This window comes from Chiloscyllium plagiosum, unplaced genomic scaffold, assembly GCF_037043375.1.
Source record: "Chiloscyllium plagiosum isolate Xiang-an unplaced genomic scaffold, Cpla_swu_hap1 HiC_scaffold_36, whole genome shotgun sequence".
NCBI lineage: Eukaryota > Metazoa > Chordata > Chondrichthyes > Orectolobiformes > Hemiscylliidae > Chiloscyllium > Chiloscyllium plagiosum.
This window is the reverse complement of record NW_028270174.1, coordinates 12,098,882-12,112,016: the sequence shown is the minus strand read 5'-3', so window position 1 is coordinate 12,112,016 and position 13,135 is coordinate 12,098,882. Positions and strand designations below refer to the sequence as shown.

General features: G+C 42.4%; 1 protein-coding gene across 1 annotated transcript in view; it reads right to left on the bottom strand.

The window, feature by feature from the left end:
- Positions 1-5,412: 5,412 nt before the first annotated feature.
- Positions 5,413-13,135, bottom strand: part of LOC122539482 (putative E3 ubiquitin-protein ligase HERC3) — a 55,307-nt gene continuing 47,584 nt past the window's right edge. Inside the window, exons 22-24 of the mRNA XM_043674360.2 lie at positions 11,654-11,834; positions 10,467-10,566; positions 5,413-7,454 (exon numbers count right to left, since the gene is read on the bottom strand). Coding sequence (XP_043530295.2) covers positions 7,234-7,454; positions 10,467-10,566; positions 11,654-11,834 — 502 coding nt within the window. The 3' untranslated portion in view covers positions 5,413-7,233. The remainder of the gene's footprint in view (positions 7,455-10,466; positions 10,567-11,653; positions 11,835-13,135) is intronic.

The following is a 13,135-nucleotide window of genomic DNA, read 5'->3' as shown; positions in this document are numbered from 1 at the left end:
CTAAAATCACTGACTACAGCACTTTACCTTTCACAAAGCTCTTCACCAGAAAGCTCGTGAACTGACTGACCACGTGATTCCGACGTGGAATCCAGTTCTCCTCAAGTTTCTCCACCAGTTTGAAATAAAGGGCGGCATGGTGGCTCAGTGGTTAGCACTGCTGCCTCACAGCACCAGCGACCTGCGTTCAATTCCAGCTTTAGGTGACTCTGTGTGGAGTTTGCATGTTCTCCAGGTGTCTGCGTGGGTTTCCTCTGGGTGCTCCAGTTTCTTCCCACAATCCAGAGATGTGCAGGGTGGGTGAATTGGCCAAGCTAAACTGCCCATAGTGTTCAGGGATGTGTAGGTTAGGTGCATTAGTCAGGGATAAGTGCAGGAGAGCGGAATGGGGTTGGGTGGGTTACTCTTTGGAGGGTCACTGTGGACCTGTTGGATCAAAGGGCCTGTTTCTACACTGTAGAGATTTTTAAGTTCCTTCTTAATGTAAACTACATTCCACAGCTTCGAGCTAAGTTTCAAGGCTTGCAGAGCTGATTGCATCCCTGTTTTAGCTCAACACGCTGAATTTGCATTTTGGAAAATGGAAACAGACCCTTCGGTTCAACCCGTCCATGCTGACCAGATATCCCAACCCAACCTAGTCCCACATCAATTTCTTTAGTCATCCAGCATTTCCTATACCCACCCTAAGAGGAATATACTTTCTCTGGATTCTCCTTATCTTATTTCTGAAGACTTCCCATTTTCCATCCGTCCCTTTACCTGCGAACATCTGCCCCTAATCAGCTTTCGAAAGTTCTTGCCTAATACCGTCAAAATTGGCCTTTCTCCAATTTAGAACTTCAACTTTTAGATCTGGTCTATCCTTTTCCATCATTATTTTAAATCTAATAGAATTATGGTCGCTGGCCCCAAAATGCTCCCCCACTGACATCTCAGTCACCTGCCCTGCCTTATTTCCCAAGAGTTGGTCAAGTTTTGCACCTTCTCTAGTAGGTACATCCACATACTGAATCAGAAAATTGTCTTGTACACACTTCACAAATTCCTCTCCATCTAAACCTTTAACACTATGGCAGTCCCAGTCAATGTTTGGAAAGTTAAAATCCCCTGCCATAACTACCCTATTATTCTTACAGATAGCTGAGATCTCCTTACAAGTTTGTTTCTCAGTTTCCTTCTGACTATTAGGGGGTCTATAATACAATCCCAATTAGGTGATCATCCCTTTCTTATTTCTCAGTTCCACCCAAATAACTTCCCTGGATGTATTTCCGGGAATATCCTCCCTCAGCACAGCTGTAATGCTATCTCTTAAAACACACACACACACACACACACCCATCCTCGCCTCCGTTTCTATCCTTCCTGTAGCATTTGTATCCTGGAACATTAAGCTGCCAGTCTTGCCCATCCCTGAGCCATGTTTCTGTAATTGCTATGATATCCCAGTTCCATGTTCCTAACCATGCCCTGAGTTCATCTGCCTTCCCTGTTAGGTCCCTTGCATTGAAATAAATGCAGTTTAGTTTATTAGTCCTACCTTGCCCTTGCCTGCCCTAACTGTTTGACTCACTTCTGTTCTCAACTGTACCAGTCTCAGATCGATCTCTTTCCTCAATATCTCCCTGGGTCCCAACCCCCCCACCCCCAACCTTACTAGTTTAAATCCTCCCGAGTAGCTCTAGCAAATATCCCTGCCAGTATATTAGTCCCCTTCCACTTTAGGTCCTTCTTGTACATGTCACTTCTATCTCAAGAGATTCCAATGATCCAAAAATGTGAATCCTTCTCCCATACACCAGCTTGTAGAGTTTTTACAAAATAAAGACAGGTAAAGCAGGGCCAGAGGCCAGAAGTGACTACAGGTCAGAAGAAAAGCTGCTTTAACAGTAGATACATTATTTCGAAGTTTAATAGTAATCAAAGTCTTGAGTATTATTTTCGTTCGGGTCCAGTGAAAGAAATGAGTGTCTACATGTCTCAGGGAGACACAGTAATGGAGAGAATCACATCTAGTGAATGTGAAGAAAATCACTGAAAGGAAACAGTGTCAGTTGAATTAGAACTTTTAAAGTTTTAGACAATCCAAGATGGAGGATGGGAGAAAGTTGTGGTTTCTTTTGAGGCACTTTCAGTGTTGGAGCTGATTTCTTCAAATTCTTGGAGCAATAAGTACTGTTTTATAAGCTGTTGCATTGTTTTGGAACTTTGGGGAAGAAAAAAGATCAAAACAAGCACGCTTTAAAAATGGAGAATAGAATGAACTGCCAGAGGAAGTGGTGGAGGGTGGAACAATTACAACACTTAAAAGGCATCTGGATGGGTATGTGAATGGGAGGGGCTTGGAAGGATAGGGGGCAAATGCTGGTAATTGAGACTGGATTAATTTAAGATATCTGGTCAGCATGGACAAGTTGGTCCAAAGGGTCTATTTCCATGCTGTATATCACTATGAGAAAGTGAGGACTGCAGATGCTGGAGATCAGAGTAGAAGAGAGTGTTGCTGGAAAAGCACACCCAGTCAGGCAGCATCCAAGAAGCAGGAGAATTGACGTTTCGAGCATAAGCTCTTTATCACAAATGTGGGGGTGGAGGCAAGTGGGCTCAGAGATAAATGGGAGGGGTATGGGGCTTGTTGGAAGGTGGCTCGGAATGCAATAGGTAGATGAAGTTGGGGGTGAAGACGATAGATCAGAGAGGAGGGTGGAGTGGATAGATGAGAAGGAAGATGGACAGGTAGGACAGTTCAAGAGGGCGGTACCGAATTGGAGAGTTGGATTTGGGATAAGGTGAGGGGGGGAGGGGAAATGGAGAAACAGGTGAAATCCACGTTGATCCCATGTGGTTGGAGGGTCCCAAAGCAGATGATGAGGTGTTCTTTCTCCAGGCATCACGTGGCTAGAGTTTGTGGTGGAGAGACCTAAGACTTGCATGTCCTTGGCAGAGTGGGGGGAGAGTTAGTGTTTGGCCACAGGGCAGTGGGGCTGCTTAGTGCGTGTGTCCCAGAGATATTCTTTGAAATGTTCCACAAGTTGGCGTCCTGTCTTCCTAATGTAGAGTAGACCACATCGAGAGCAATGGATACAGTAGTAGATGTGTGTAGAAGTACCGGAAATTCTTTGTTGGATGTGGAAGGATACTTTGGGGCTTTGGAAGGAGGTCAGAGTAGAGGTGTGGGACTAGGTTTTACACCTCTTATGGTGGCAAGGTACCATGCCGGGAGAGGAGGGTGGGTTGGTGGGGGGCATGGACCTAACAAGGGAGTCTCAGAGGGAATGGTCTCTCCGAAATGCAGCTAGGGGTGGGGAGGGAAATATATCACTGATGGTGGGGTCTATATGTAGGTGGCGGAGATGACGGAGGATGATGTGCTGTATCTGAAGGTTGGTGGGGTGGAAGGTAAGGGCAGGGGAGTTCTGTCCTTGTTGCGATTGGAGGGGTAGGGTTCAAGGGCAGAGGTGCGGGAAGTGGAGGAGATGTGCTGGAGGGCATCGTCGACCACAAGGGAGAGAAAATTGTGGTCTTTGAAGAAGGAGGCCATCTGGGATGTTCTATGGTGGAATTGGTCCAACTGGGAGCAGATGCGGCGGAGGTGGAGGAGTTGGGAATAAGGGGTGGTAATTTTACAGGAGGTAAGTGGGAGAGGTTGTAGTCCAGCACGTGTGAGAGTCAGTGGGTTTGAATTAGATGTCTGTGTTGAGTCAGTCACTGGAAATTTGCAGGAAGGGGAGGGAGATGTCTGAGATGGTCCAGGTGAACTTGAGGTCAGGGTGGAAGGTGTTCGTGAAGTTGACGAACTATTCAACATCCTCGTGGGAGCATGAGGTGGCGCCGATACAGTCATCGATGCAGTGGAGGAAACGATGGAGAATGGTGCCGGTGTAGCTGCGGAAAATGGACTGTTCCAAGTACCCGACGATTAGGCAGGTATATAGCTCTATTACCCTAAGTGAAGACAGGACTGACACATCATTGGGAAGGAGTATCTGTAAAGGATATTGCTGGGGAAAATATTTGAGTCTTTCCTTCTGTTCTTTATGATAATCTTTTTCAATTGTTTCCTTTTATTTGGAGTAATAAACATGTGCTTCTATTAAAATTCACTGACAGCCTCTCATAAATATGATTTAGTGACTCACCACCCCGGTACCACCTTGAAAAAGGTAATGGTTATGCTATTTCAACTAATGATTTTCTCTAGAATCTGACTTGTCCAATATTGCTTCAACTGGTCATAACAGGAGTTTGATAAAAGTAAGGAAAAGCTTTCACTGGTGAATGGATCAGTAGAGAGTCATAGAGATATATAGCATGTAAACACACCCTTCATCCAACTCAACCTTACCAAACAATTATCCTATACAAATGTAGTCCCATTTGCCAGCATTTGGCTTATATGCATCTAATTTTTTCCTATTCATATACTCATCCTAATGCCTTTTAAATGTTGTAATCTTCCTCTGGCAGCTCATTCCATTCATGCACCACCCTCTGCATGAAAAGGTTGCCCCTTAGCTTCATTTTATATCTTTTCCCCTCATCCTAAACCTTAGCCCTCTCATCTTTGGCTCCCTCACCCTGGGGAAAAGACCTTACCCTATCCATGCCTCTCATGGTTTTATAATCCTCTATAAAGTAACCAGAGGACACGGAATTAAGGTAATTGGCAATTCAAACCAGGTGGAGATGAGTAGAAAAAGCTACATGTAGTGAACTGCTATGATCTTGTGTGCTCTGCTTGGAAGTGTCATGGAAGCAGATTCAATAGTGATTTTCAAAAGGTGCTTGAATAAATATTTGAAAAGGCATGATTTGGATGTGCCAGTGGTGGACTGAGGTGGACAAAGTTAAATATCACATAACACCAGGTCATAGTTCAACAGGTTTATTTGGAAGCACAGCTTTCGGAGTGCTGCTCCTTCACCACCTAATGAAGAAGCAGCGCTTCAAATACTAGTGATTCCAATAAACCTGTTGGACTATAAGCTGGTGCTATTTGAAAAGGATGCACTTACGGGTCACGTGGGACAACAGCAAGGAAACAGGGCGAAAATAGCTTTCTATCCCTCAAAAGAAATGGTGCAGGAGCAGATTTCTAAGGAGACAGATTCACAAGTTGTTACGGGAACCACATTCACCTTCTATCTTCAGAACTGTGCAGCGATGCTTTGGTGGTTTGTGTCCTCAGTACAGCACTGGGAAAGGTTCAAGAAAATACAAGGAACCAGTTGGCAAGTTGATCGAATTGTGTCTGCATTGTATCTGTAAAGTCAGCAACAGACTGAAGCAGCAGTCATGTGGAAAGGGAGGCAATGACTGAGTCACCCTCTTGCTCTATCCACTGGCAAATGCTGGGCTGCAAAAATGAAAGCTCTATCATCACTCAATGATTACCTCTGAGACAAAGAATAAAAATCAATCATTCAATCATTTCTTTATAAATATCAAAATAAAGCTTGAATAGCTGTTTACACATTGAAATAATTAATATTTTACAAAGTGCATCAACTGTAAGACAAAGTGCACTGTTTTGGTTTCTTCATTCTAGAAGTGTGAGCTTATACGTAATGGTGAACAATGAATGACTGGATTTTTTTGTCGTAAAGCAAATATTGGTGAATGTTCTGTTGATAGTCTCATCGAGATTTTGATAAGGGTAAGCACAGAGAGAATGCAAAGAGAGAAGTTGGGGAAATTAGTACAGGATAATTAAATCAAATGGAGAATTCAGAAGAAACTTCTTCCATGGAAGAGTAGCGAGAATCTGAAACTCTACCATACTGAGTAGTTGAGACAAATAGCATGTTAATGTTCAAGTGGGAGTGAGGTAAGTGTATGAGGGCACCAGGTATAAAAGATCATGCTGGTTCCATTTGATGAGGAAGGATGAGAGTAGATGAGTAGAGCATAAATGTTGGCATAGATTGGTTGGTCTGAATGAATATGGAGCACAGAAACAAGCCAATGTAATTCTATGTGGCATGACATTACATATACTTTGAAATAACAGCAAGCTCATTAAATTTTGATGAAAAGCTTATAAGTTTGCTCCAGTCATTAAGATAAATATCAAAAGTTTTTTTTCAAAATGTGGCTAAGACTAAAACTTGTTCAAACCAATAACAGTAACAAAATCTTCTCAATCCTTACCTCCCAAGTTCATGTAATACTTCCTCTGACATTTGTTTGGGTTCCAAAGAGCTAAGCATATAACTAACCTTCAGTCTCCCCTAAGTCTGACCACCATCTACAAGGCATGAATCAGGAATGTGATGGAGTATTCTCCAAATGCCTGAATGGATGCAACTCCATCACTACAAGAAGTTTGGCACCATTAATGAGAAATTGATTGGCACAAATCTGCAAGATTTACTGCAGTAACTCACCGGGATTCCTTCAAAATCATCTTGCAGACCTACAACTGTTATCATTTAGAAAGACAAGGGAGCAGATGCATGGGAACATCACTGCCAGAAAGTTCCCCTCTAAGCCACACACTATCCTGACTTAGAACTATACTGTCATTTCTTCACTGTCACTGGGTCTAAATCCCAGAACTCCCTTGCACAACAGCACTCCCTTGCATAACTGGACCTAAACTTCAAGGACTGGAGCAGTTTAAGACAGTAACTCCACCACCTTTCCAAAAGCAATTAGGGATGGGCAATATGGTGGCACCCACATCCCAGAAATGAATACTGATTTTTTTTTAAAATCCCCACAGTAAGGTGCAATACCTATCATACAGAGATTACAGCAGCATCACGTTTATATGATTGGACTAGTTACCCAACAGGACTGAATGGGTCTCCAGGGATACAAGTTAAAATCTGATTATTACCACTTGAGAATATAAGTTCTAGAAGCTAAACCTGGAGGAGAAAAAGTGCAAATAGTGGGTCATTCTGATAGTCCATCAGGTTCACTTATAACTGCTGTCCTTACTGGGTCTGAACAATATATGGCCCCAGATTCACAGCAATATGACTGACTCTTTCAGGAAATGAATGTTGATGTTAACATCAGTCGCCATGTTTTGTGAATGAATGAAAATGTAACAAATGTCTCAATTTTATCATAGAGGGTTAAACTATTGCAATACCACATCCAGGTGTTTTCTGTGTTGCAATGAAACAAATGCTCTAATGCAATTTTTAAGATATAAATCAGTCATGTTTTCTTGGTCAATCACTCCGGCATTTCTCAGATGCAGATCTCTCACTGCAAATGTTACAGTTCTTGTGCATTGAATTCTTCACCGTATTCCATTGCATGAAATAACTTCTCTGCTAATATTTCGATGCAGCTATAGTTGGGAAGGTCGAGGATCCTGCCGCAGGTGTAAGCACGAGGGTATGAGGAATCTGGCGTCTCTTTCTTGGTGTTCAGAATCGTAATGCAAAAATTCTGAAACCCGCCCGCTGGGATTCTTTCACTTCCAGACAGAAAGGCTGAAAATGAGAAAAGAATAATCTTTAGATTAAAGTCATGTGCTGGTCCATTTTTGGGTCCACCTCAACGTGTACCAGGTTCCTCTGATGTTAGTCTCTGCCCTCACTTCTATACCTTTGGCCTTCTTTGATGTGAGTGATCCAGAAGTTATCACATAAGCCAAGTTCCAGGCCCAAATCTCAAACTTTACTCGTGTTGATTATATATTCTTATCTATAAAGTGCATTTGATCCCCAAAGCACAAATAAACCATCAGATGCCCTTTAAATCAGATGGAATTTCATGGCACGGTGGTACAGTGGTTAGCACTGTTGCCTCACTGCGCCAGAGATCCGGGTTCAATTCCCGCGTGAGGCGACTGACTGTGTGGAGTTTGCACATTCTCCCCGTGTCTGCATGGGTTTCCTCCGGGTGCTCCGGTTTCCTCTCACAGTCCAAAAATGTGCAGGTCAGGTGAATTGGCCATACTAAATTGCCCGTAGTGTTAGGTGCAGGGATAAATGGAGGGGAATGGGTCTGGGTGGGTTGCGCTTCGGCGGGTCGGTGTGGACTTGTTGGGCCGAAGGGCCTGTTTCCACACTAAGTAATCTAATCTAATATTCTGTCAAATAAGGAGCAATTCCCATCCCTCAAAGATACATTGGAAGCAGTTCAGAGAATATTTACCAGATTAATACTTGGAATGGGGGATACTTTGACGTATGAGCCAAGGTTGGACCAGCTAAGCATGTATCCACTAGAGTTTACAAGATTAAGAAGTGACTTGATTGAAACATATAACATCCTGAGGTGTCTTGAGAAGATGCATTTGGTAAAAATAGAACCTCCTGTTGGATGATCTGGAATTAGGTCTGAAAACAGGAAGTGCTGGAGGAATTCATGACCTAGTGTCTTATTGCTGGACTGTTAATCCAGCGACCCAGGTAATTCTGGGTACCCAGGTTTGAATCCAGCCATAGCATATTTAATAAAAATCCAAAAATAATTAATGATGACCGTGAGTCAATTGTTGTAAAAAACCCTCTGGTTCATTAATATTCTTTAGGGAAGGAAACTGCCATCCTTACCTGATCTGGCCCATAAGTGACTCCAGACTAGCAGCAATGTAGTTGACTCTTATCTGCTCTTTGGGTAATTAGGGAGAGGCAATAAATACTGGCCTAGCCAGCGACGCCCTCACCCTGTGAATGAATAATTTGTTTTAAGACTTAGCGGGTCCAGTGACAATGTGGAGAGAAAACAAAACAGTTTTGAAGAGTCATATCTGACTCAAAACATTAATTTCGTTTCTCTCTCCACAGTTACTGCCAGACCTGCTGAGGGTCTCCAGCACTTCCAGATTTTATTTCAGATCACCAGCATCTGCAGTACTTTGCTTTTACTTGAACTGGAGATCACCATTTAAAAATAAGGGGCGGCCCATATTAGACACAGGCATGGTGATTTTCTTTTCTACCTCAGAGAATTGAGAGTCTCTGGAAAAAGCTGGGCCAGATGGTCGATAGAGTCTTGTTAAGTAAGGTGTGAAAGACTATTGAGGTAGACAAGAATAAGGTTTTGACATTACAATCAGATCAGCCATAATTTTATGAAATGGCAGAGCAGGATCAAGGGGCTGAATGGCCTACTACTTCTCCTAATTTGTACTGATTTGTATCATTATGCAGTAGCCCATTGGGACTGATGACATGAGAGACATTTTTAGATGTTAATAATTATCAATGCGATTGACATCATCTCAAGGATGAGAGACGCCAGTTAATTATACAGACCGTAAATGCTGAGATTGTTCATATAAAGTAAGAAAATTGTTCATATAAGTTGCATAAGCTAAGAGGAAATTTAAGGAGTGTTTCAAATTTTAAAGGATTTGATTCAGAAGAAATGGGAAAGTGCTTCCAATGTGAGGAGATCCTGTAATCAGACGTAGACTGAAAAGATTTTACCAAGGATTCAGTGGAGAAGTTGTTATGCAGTGAATTGCTATGATCTGGAATGGACCAGCAGAACTGGCAGTGGAAACAGCTGCAATGGTCCTTTGAGAGAGGAGGAAAGCTCTGTAATATTTCCTTCTTTCAACAATGAAAAAAGCAGCAAACAAAAACAGAAATCGTTGGAAAAACTCAGCAGGTCTCGCAGCATCTGTGAAGAGAAATCAGAGTTAATGTTTCAGGTCCAGTAACTGTTCTTCAGAAGAAGGGTTAACTCTGATTTCTCTCCACAGATGCTGTGAACCTGCTGAGTTTTTCTAGCAATTTTTGTTTTTGTTTCTGATTTCCAGCATCCATACCTTTTCAGAATAAACAGCAAAAGTGAATTGGACTAATTAGCTTGTGTCAACTCTTTGAGAGAGCAACCGGCCAGATGGCTTCCTTCAATGTTATCTATTTCCATAATCCTTCTGCTTATTCCAACATTTAATTAGATCATGGTTTAACTGTGCTTCCATTGCCATCTAAATAACTTTGATCTATTAGGTAACCCTTACCTAAAAACAAATCTGTTGATTTCAGGCTTCAAAATTCTGTCTGATCCTGCACTATCAATGACTTTGATGTGTGCTCCAGGTTATTGATACACTTGGATAGCTACATGAGCAATTTCAATTTCACCAAACATAACATCCTGGTCTATGTAAACAGTCCAATCTTCTATCCATTAAAATCTCATGATGTTTTGGCGGCACGGTGGCACAGTGGTTAGCACTGCTGCCTCGCAGCGCCAGAGACCCGGGTTCAATTCCCGACTCAGGCGACTGTCTGTATGGAGTTTGCACCCCGTGTCTGCGTGGGTTTCCTCCGGGTGCTCCGGTTTCCTCCCACAGTCACAAAGATGTGCGGGTCAGGTGAATTGGCCATGCTAAATTGCCCGTAGTGTTAGGTTAAAGGGGTAAATGGAGGGGTATGGGTGGGTTGCGCTTCGGCGGGTCGGTGTGGACTTGTTGGGCCGAAGGGCCTGTTTCCACACTGTAAGTAATCTAATCTAAGTAATCTAATCTAAAATTTACTTACCAAGAAATTGTAATTTCTTCTCTTTTGGTAGCTGTTCAAAGACTTTCCAAAAGTTCCTGACTGTTTTGTCAGTTTGTGTATATCCCGCATATCTTGCATTCTGTAGATATAAAACATAGATTAATGGCGATTGGCTTGTATGTCCTTGAGTTTATACAGTGGAGTGATGATCTAACTGGATTATACAAAATGATTTAAAATGGTGAAGGGAATTCTGAATCTTATTTTTGGGAAATGTCATTAAGGAATGGCATTAGGAAGGGGTTTTATAGACAAAGTTTATCAGTAATCTGGAGCACAAATCAAAGACATTGGTAGTACAGGATCAGGTGGAATTAGGTAAGGTGACGTAATAGGGGAGGCAATGATCAAGTGGTGTTATCATTGGACTGTTAATCCAGACACCTGGGTTATGTTCTGGACACCTGAGTTCAAATATCACCATAGCAGATAGTAGAATTTGAATTGAATAAAATCTGGAATTTAGATCTGACAGTGACCATGAAATGATTGTTGAGGGAAAAACCCATCTGGTTCACTTAGGTCCTTTAGGGAAGGAAACAGTCTTCCTTACCTGTTCTGGCCTACATATGACTCCAGATCAACAGCAATGTGGGTGACTCTTAACTACCCTCTGGGCGATTAGCAACCAGCAGTAAATGCTGACCTGAGCCAGCAACACTCTCATCCCATGAATGAGTTAAAAAGAACTCAATGGATCAAAGCTGTTTGAATGTCACTGGAGGTACAGATGAATCACGTTCTAACTAAAATATTGGAACAGGTTTGAGGAGGTGTGTGACCTGCTCCTATTACATTCCCGAGGAGAAAGTGAGGTCTGCAGATGCTGGAGATCAAAGTTGAAACTTTATTGCTGGAACAGCACAGCAGGTCAGGCAGCATCCAGGGAACAGGAGATTCGACGTTTCGGGCACAGGCCCTTCTTCAGGAATTAATTCAGGAATCAATTACATTCCCACCCTGTTGTACTTTCCACTGAAATTAGGTGGCTGATTGAATTTCAACTGGATGGTGTGGGTTACAAGCTCTCCATGGATTTTAATGAAGAATTGGTGTGGTTTGAAGATTATAAACTATTGTCTAATTATTGTAACACTGCATACATTCCTGTGCAGACAATAATTGTCAAGGACATTGAAAAGTAAATGTGCAACTCAGTGCCACACCTGTTCCAGCAGCTCCCACTCATATCCAGTGTTCCCCTGAATAACATTCCTCAGTTCTCCAGGGAAGAATATGTCCACCACCGGCAGTGCTGACTTCCTGAAACCTTGTGAAAAGGCTTCAAAGTGTTTCTTCACGGATATGTTCAGCTTATAATCCACGTATGCATCAACATACTGTTTCCTGTCGTTAAAGAAATTAGGTTTAGAAACTGCATTTACATATAGCTTCTCAATTCAATTAACGCTTGACCATGTAAACTCAAGGGTATGTGAGTCAATCTCCATTAACTAATCTTTTATCTACAGAATGCAGAGATCTACAATGTTATAGAAATTTGCATTCTACCCTAACACCTATCTTGCTTACATGGGCAATAGGGTTGGGCTACAAATGGACCACACATGCAATCTGGCTCAGTGGTTAGCACTGCTGCCTTACAGTGCTAGGGACCAAGGTTCGATTCCAGCCTCAGGCAACTGTCTGTTTGAATGTTCTCCCTATGTCTGTGTGGGTTTCCTCCCTCAGTCCAAAAATGTGCAGGTTAGGTGGACTGGCCATGCTGAATTATCCTATAGTGTCCAGGGAATGTGTGGGCTAGCTGGATCAGCCATGGTGAGGTGCTCTTTGGAGAGTTGGTGCAGACTCATTGGGCCGAATGGCCTCTTTCTGCGTTGTAGGAATTCTATGAATGTCGAAAATCAATATAATGAAAGCTACTTCACTTCGATTGTTTATCAATTGCACATTGTTCACGCATAGATTCGTGGTAATACAATAACATTTTAGGATCCTCACCACTAGTGGCAATTCAAGAATTCCACACCATTTCAATCAGTGGATCTTCTTTCATAAAACTGGCTACAGGTAGTTTTTTGGTCCAGTAACGTTTAGAATGGGAGCTGAATAGGATAGTTTGAGAATTTAGATGAAGCAAGCATCAGAATGAAAAGCTTATACCAGCAAAGAGATTATGATAATGTTTGATTATTGTATAAATTGAATAAGTTCACTAATAGACTGTAGGAAGGAATCCTGCCATCCTTACCCAGATTGCCTTCTTCGTGACTTCAGTCTGATACTAAGATTGAGACACATAAATTTGGTTTGATAAGGATATCAAGGAATAGGATCAGTGGGCTGAATGGCCTACTCCTCTTCCAATGATTCTTAACAATAATGTGTTAGCAAGCCAGTCGGGTGTATGGAGCTGTTGCAAAGAATAAACTAATACTGCCTATCTATGGGCAGGATAGTGGCTCAGCAGTTAGCACTGTCGCCTCACAGCGTCAGGGACCCGGGTTCGATTCCATCCATGGGCAAGTGTCTGTGTGGCGTTTGCACGTTCTCCTTGTGTCTGTGTGGTTTTCTGCCAGGCACTCCAGTTTCCACCCACAGTCCAAAGATGTGCAGGTTAGGTTAATTGGCCATGCTAAATTACGCATAGTGTTCAGGGATATAGGTTAGATGTCTTAGTCCTGGGT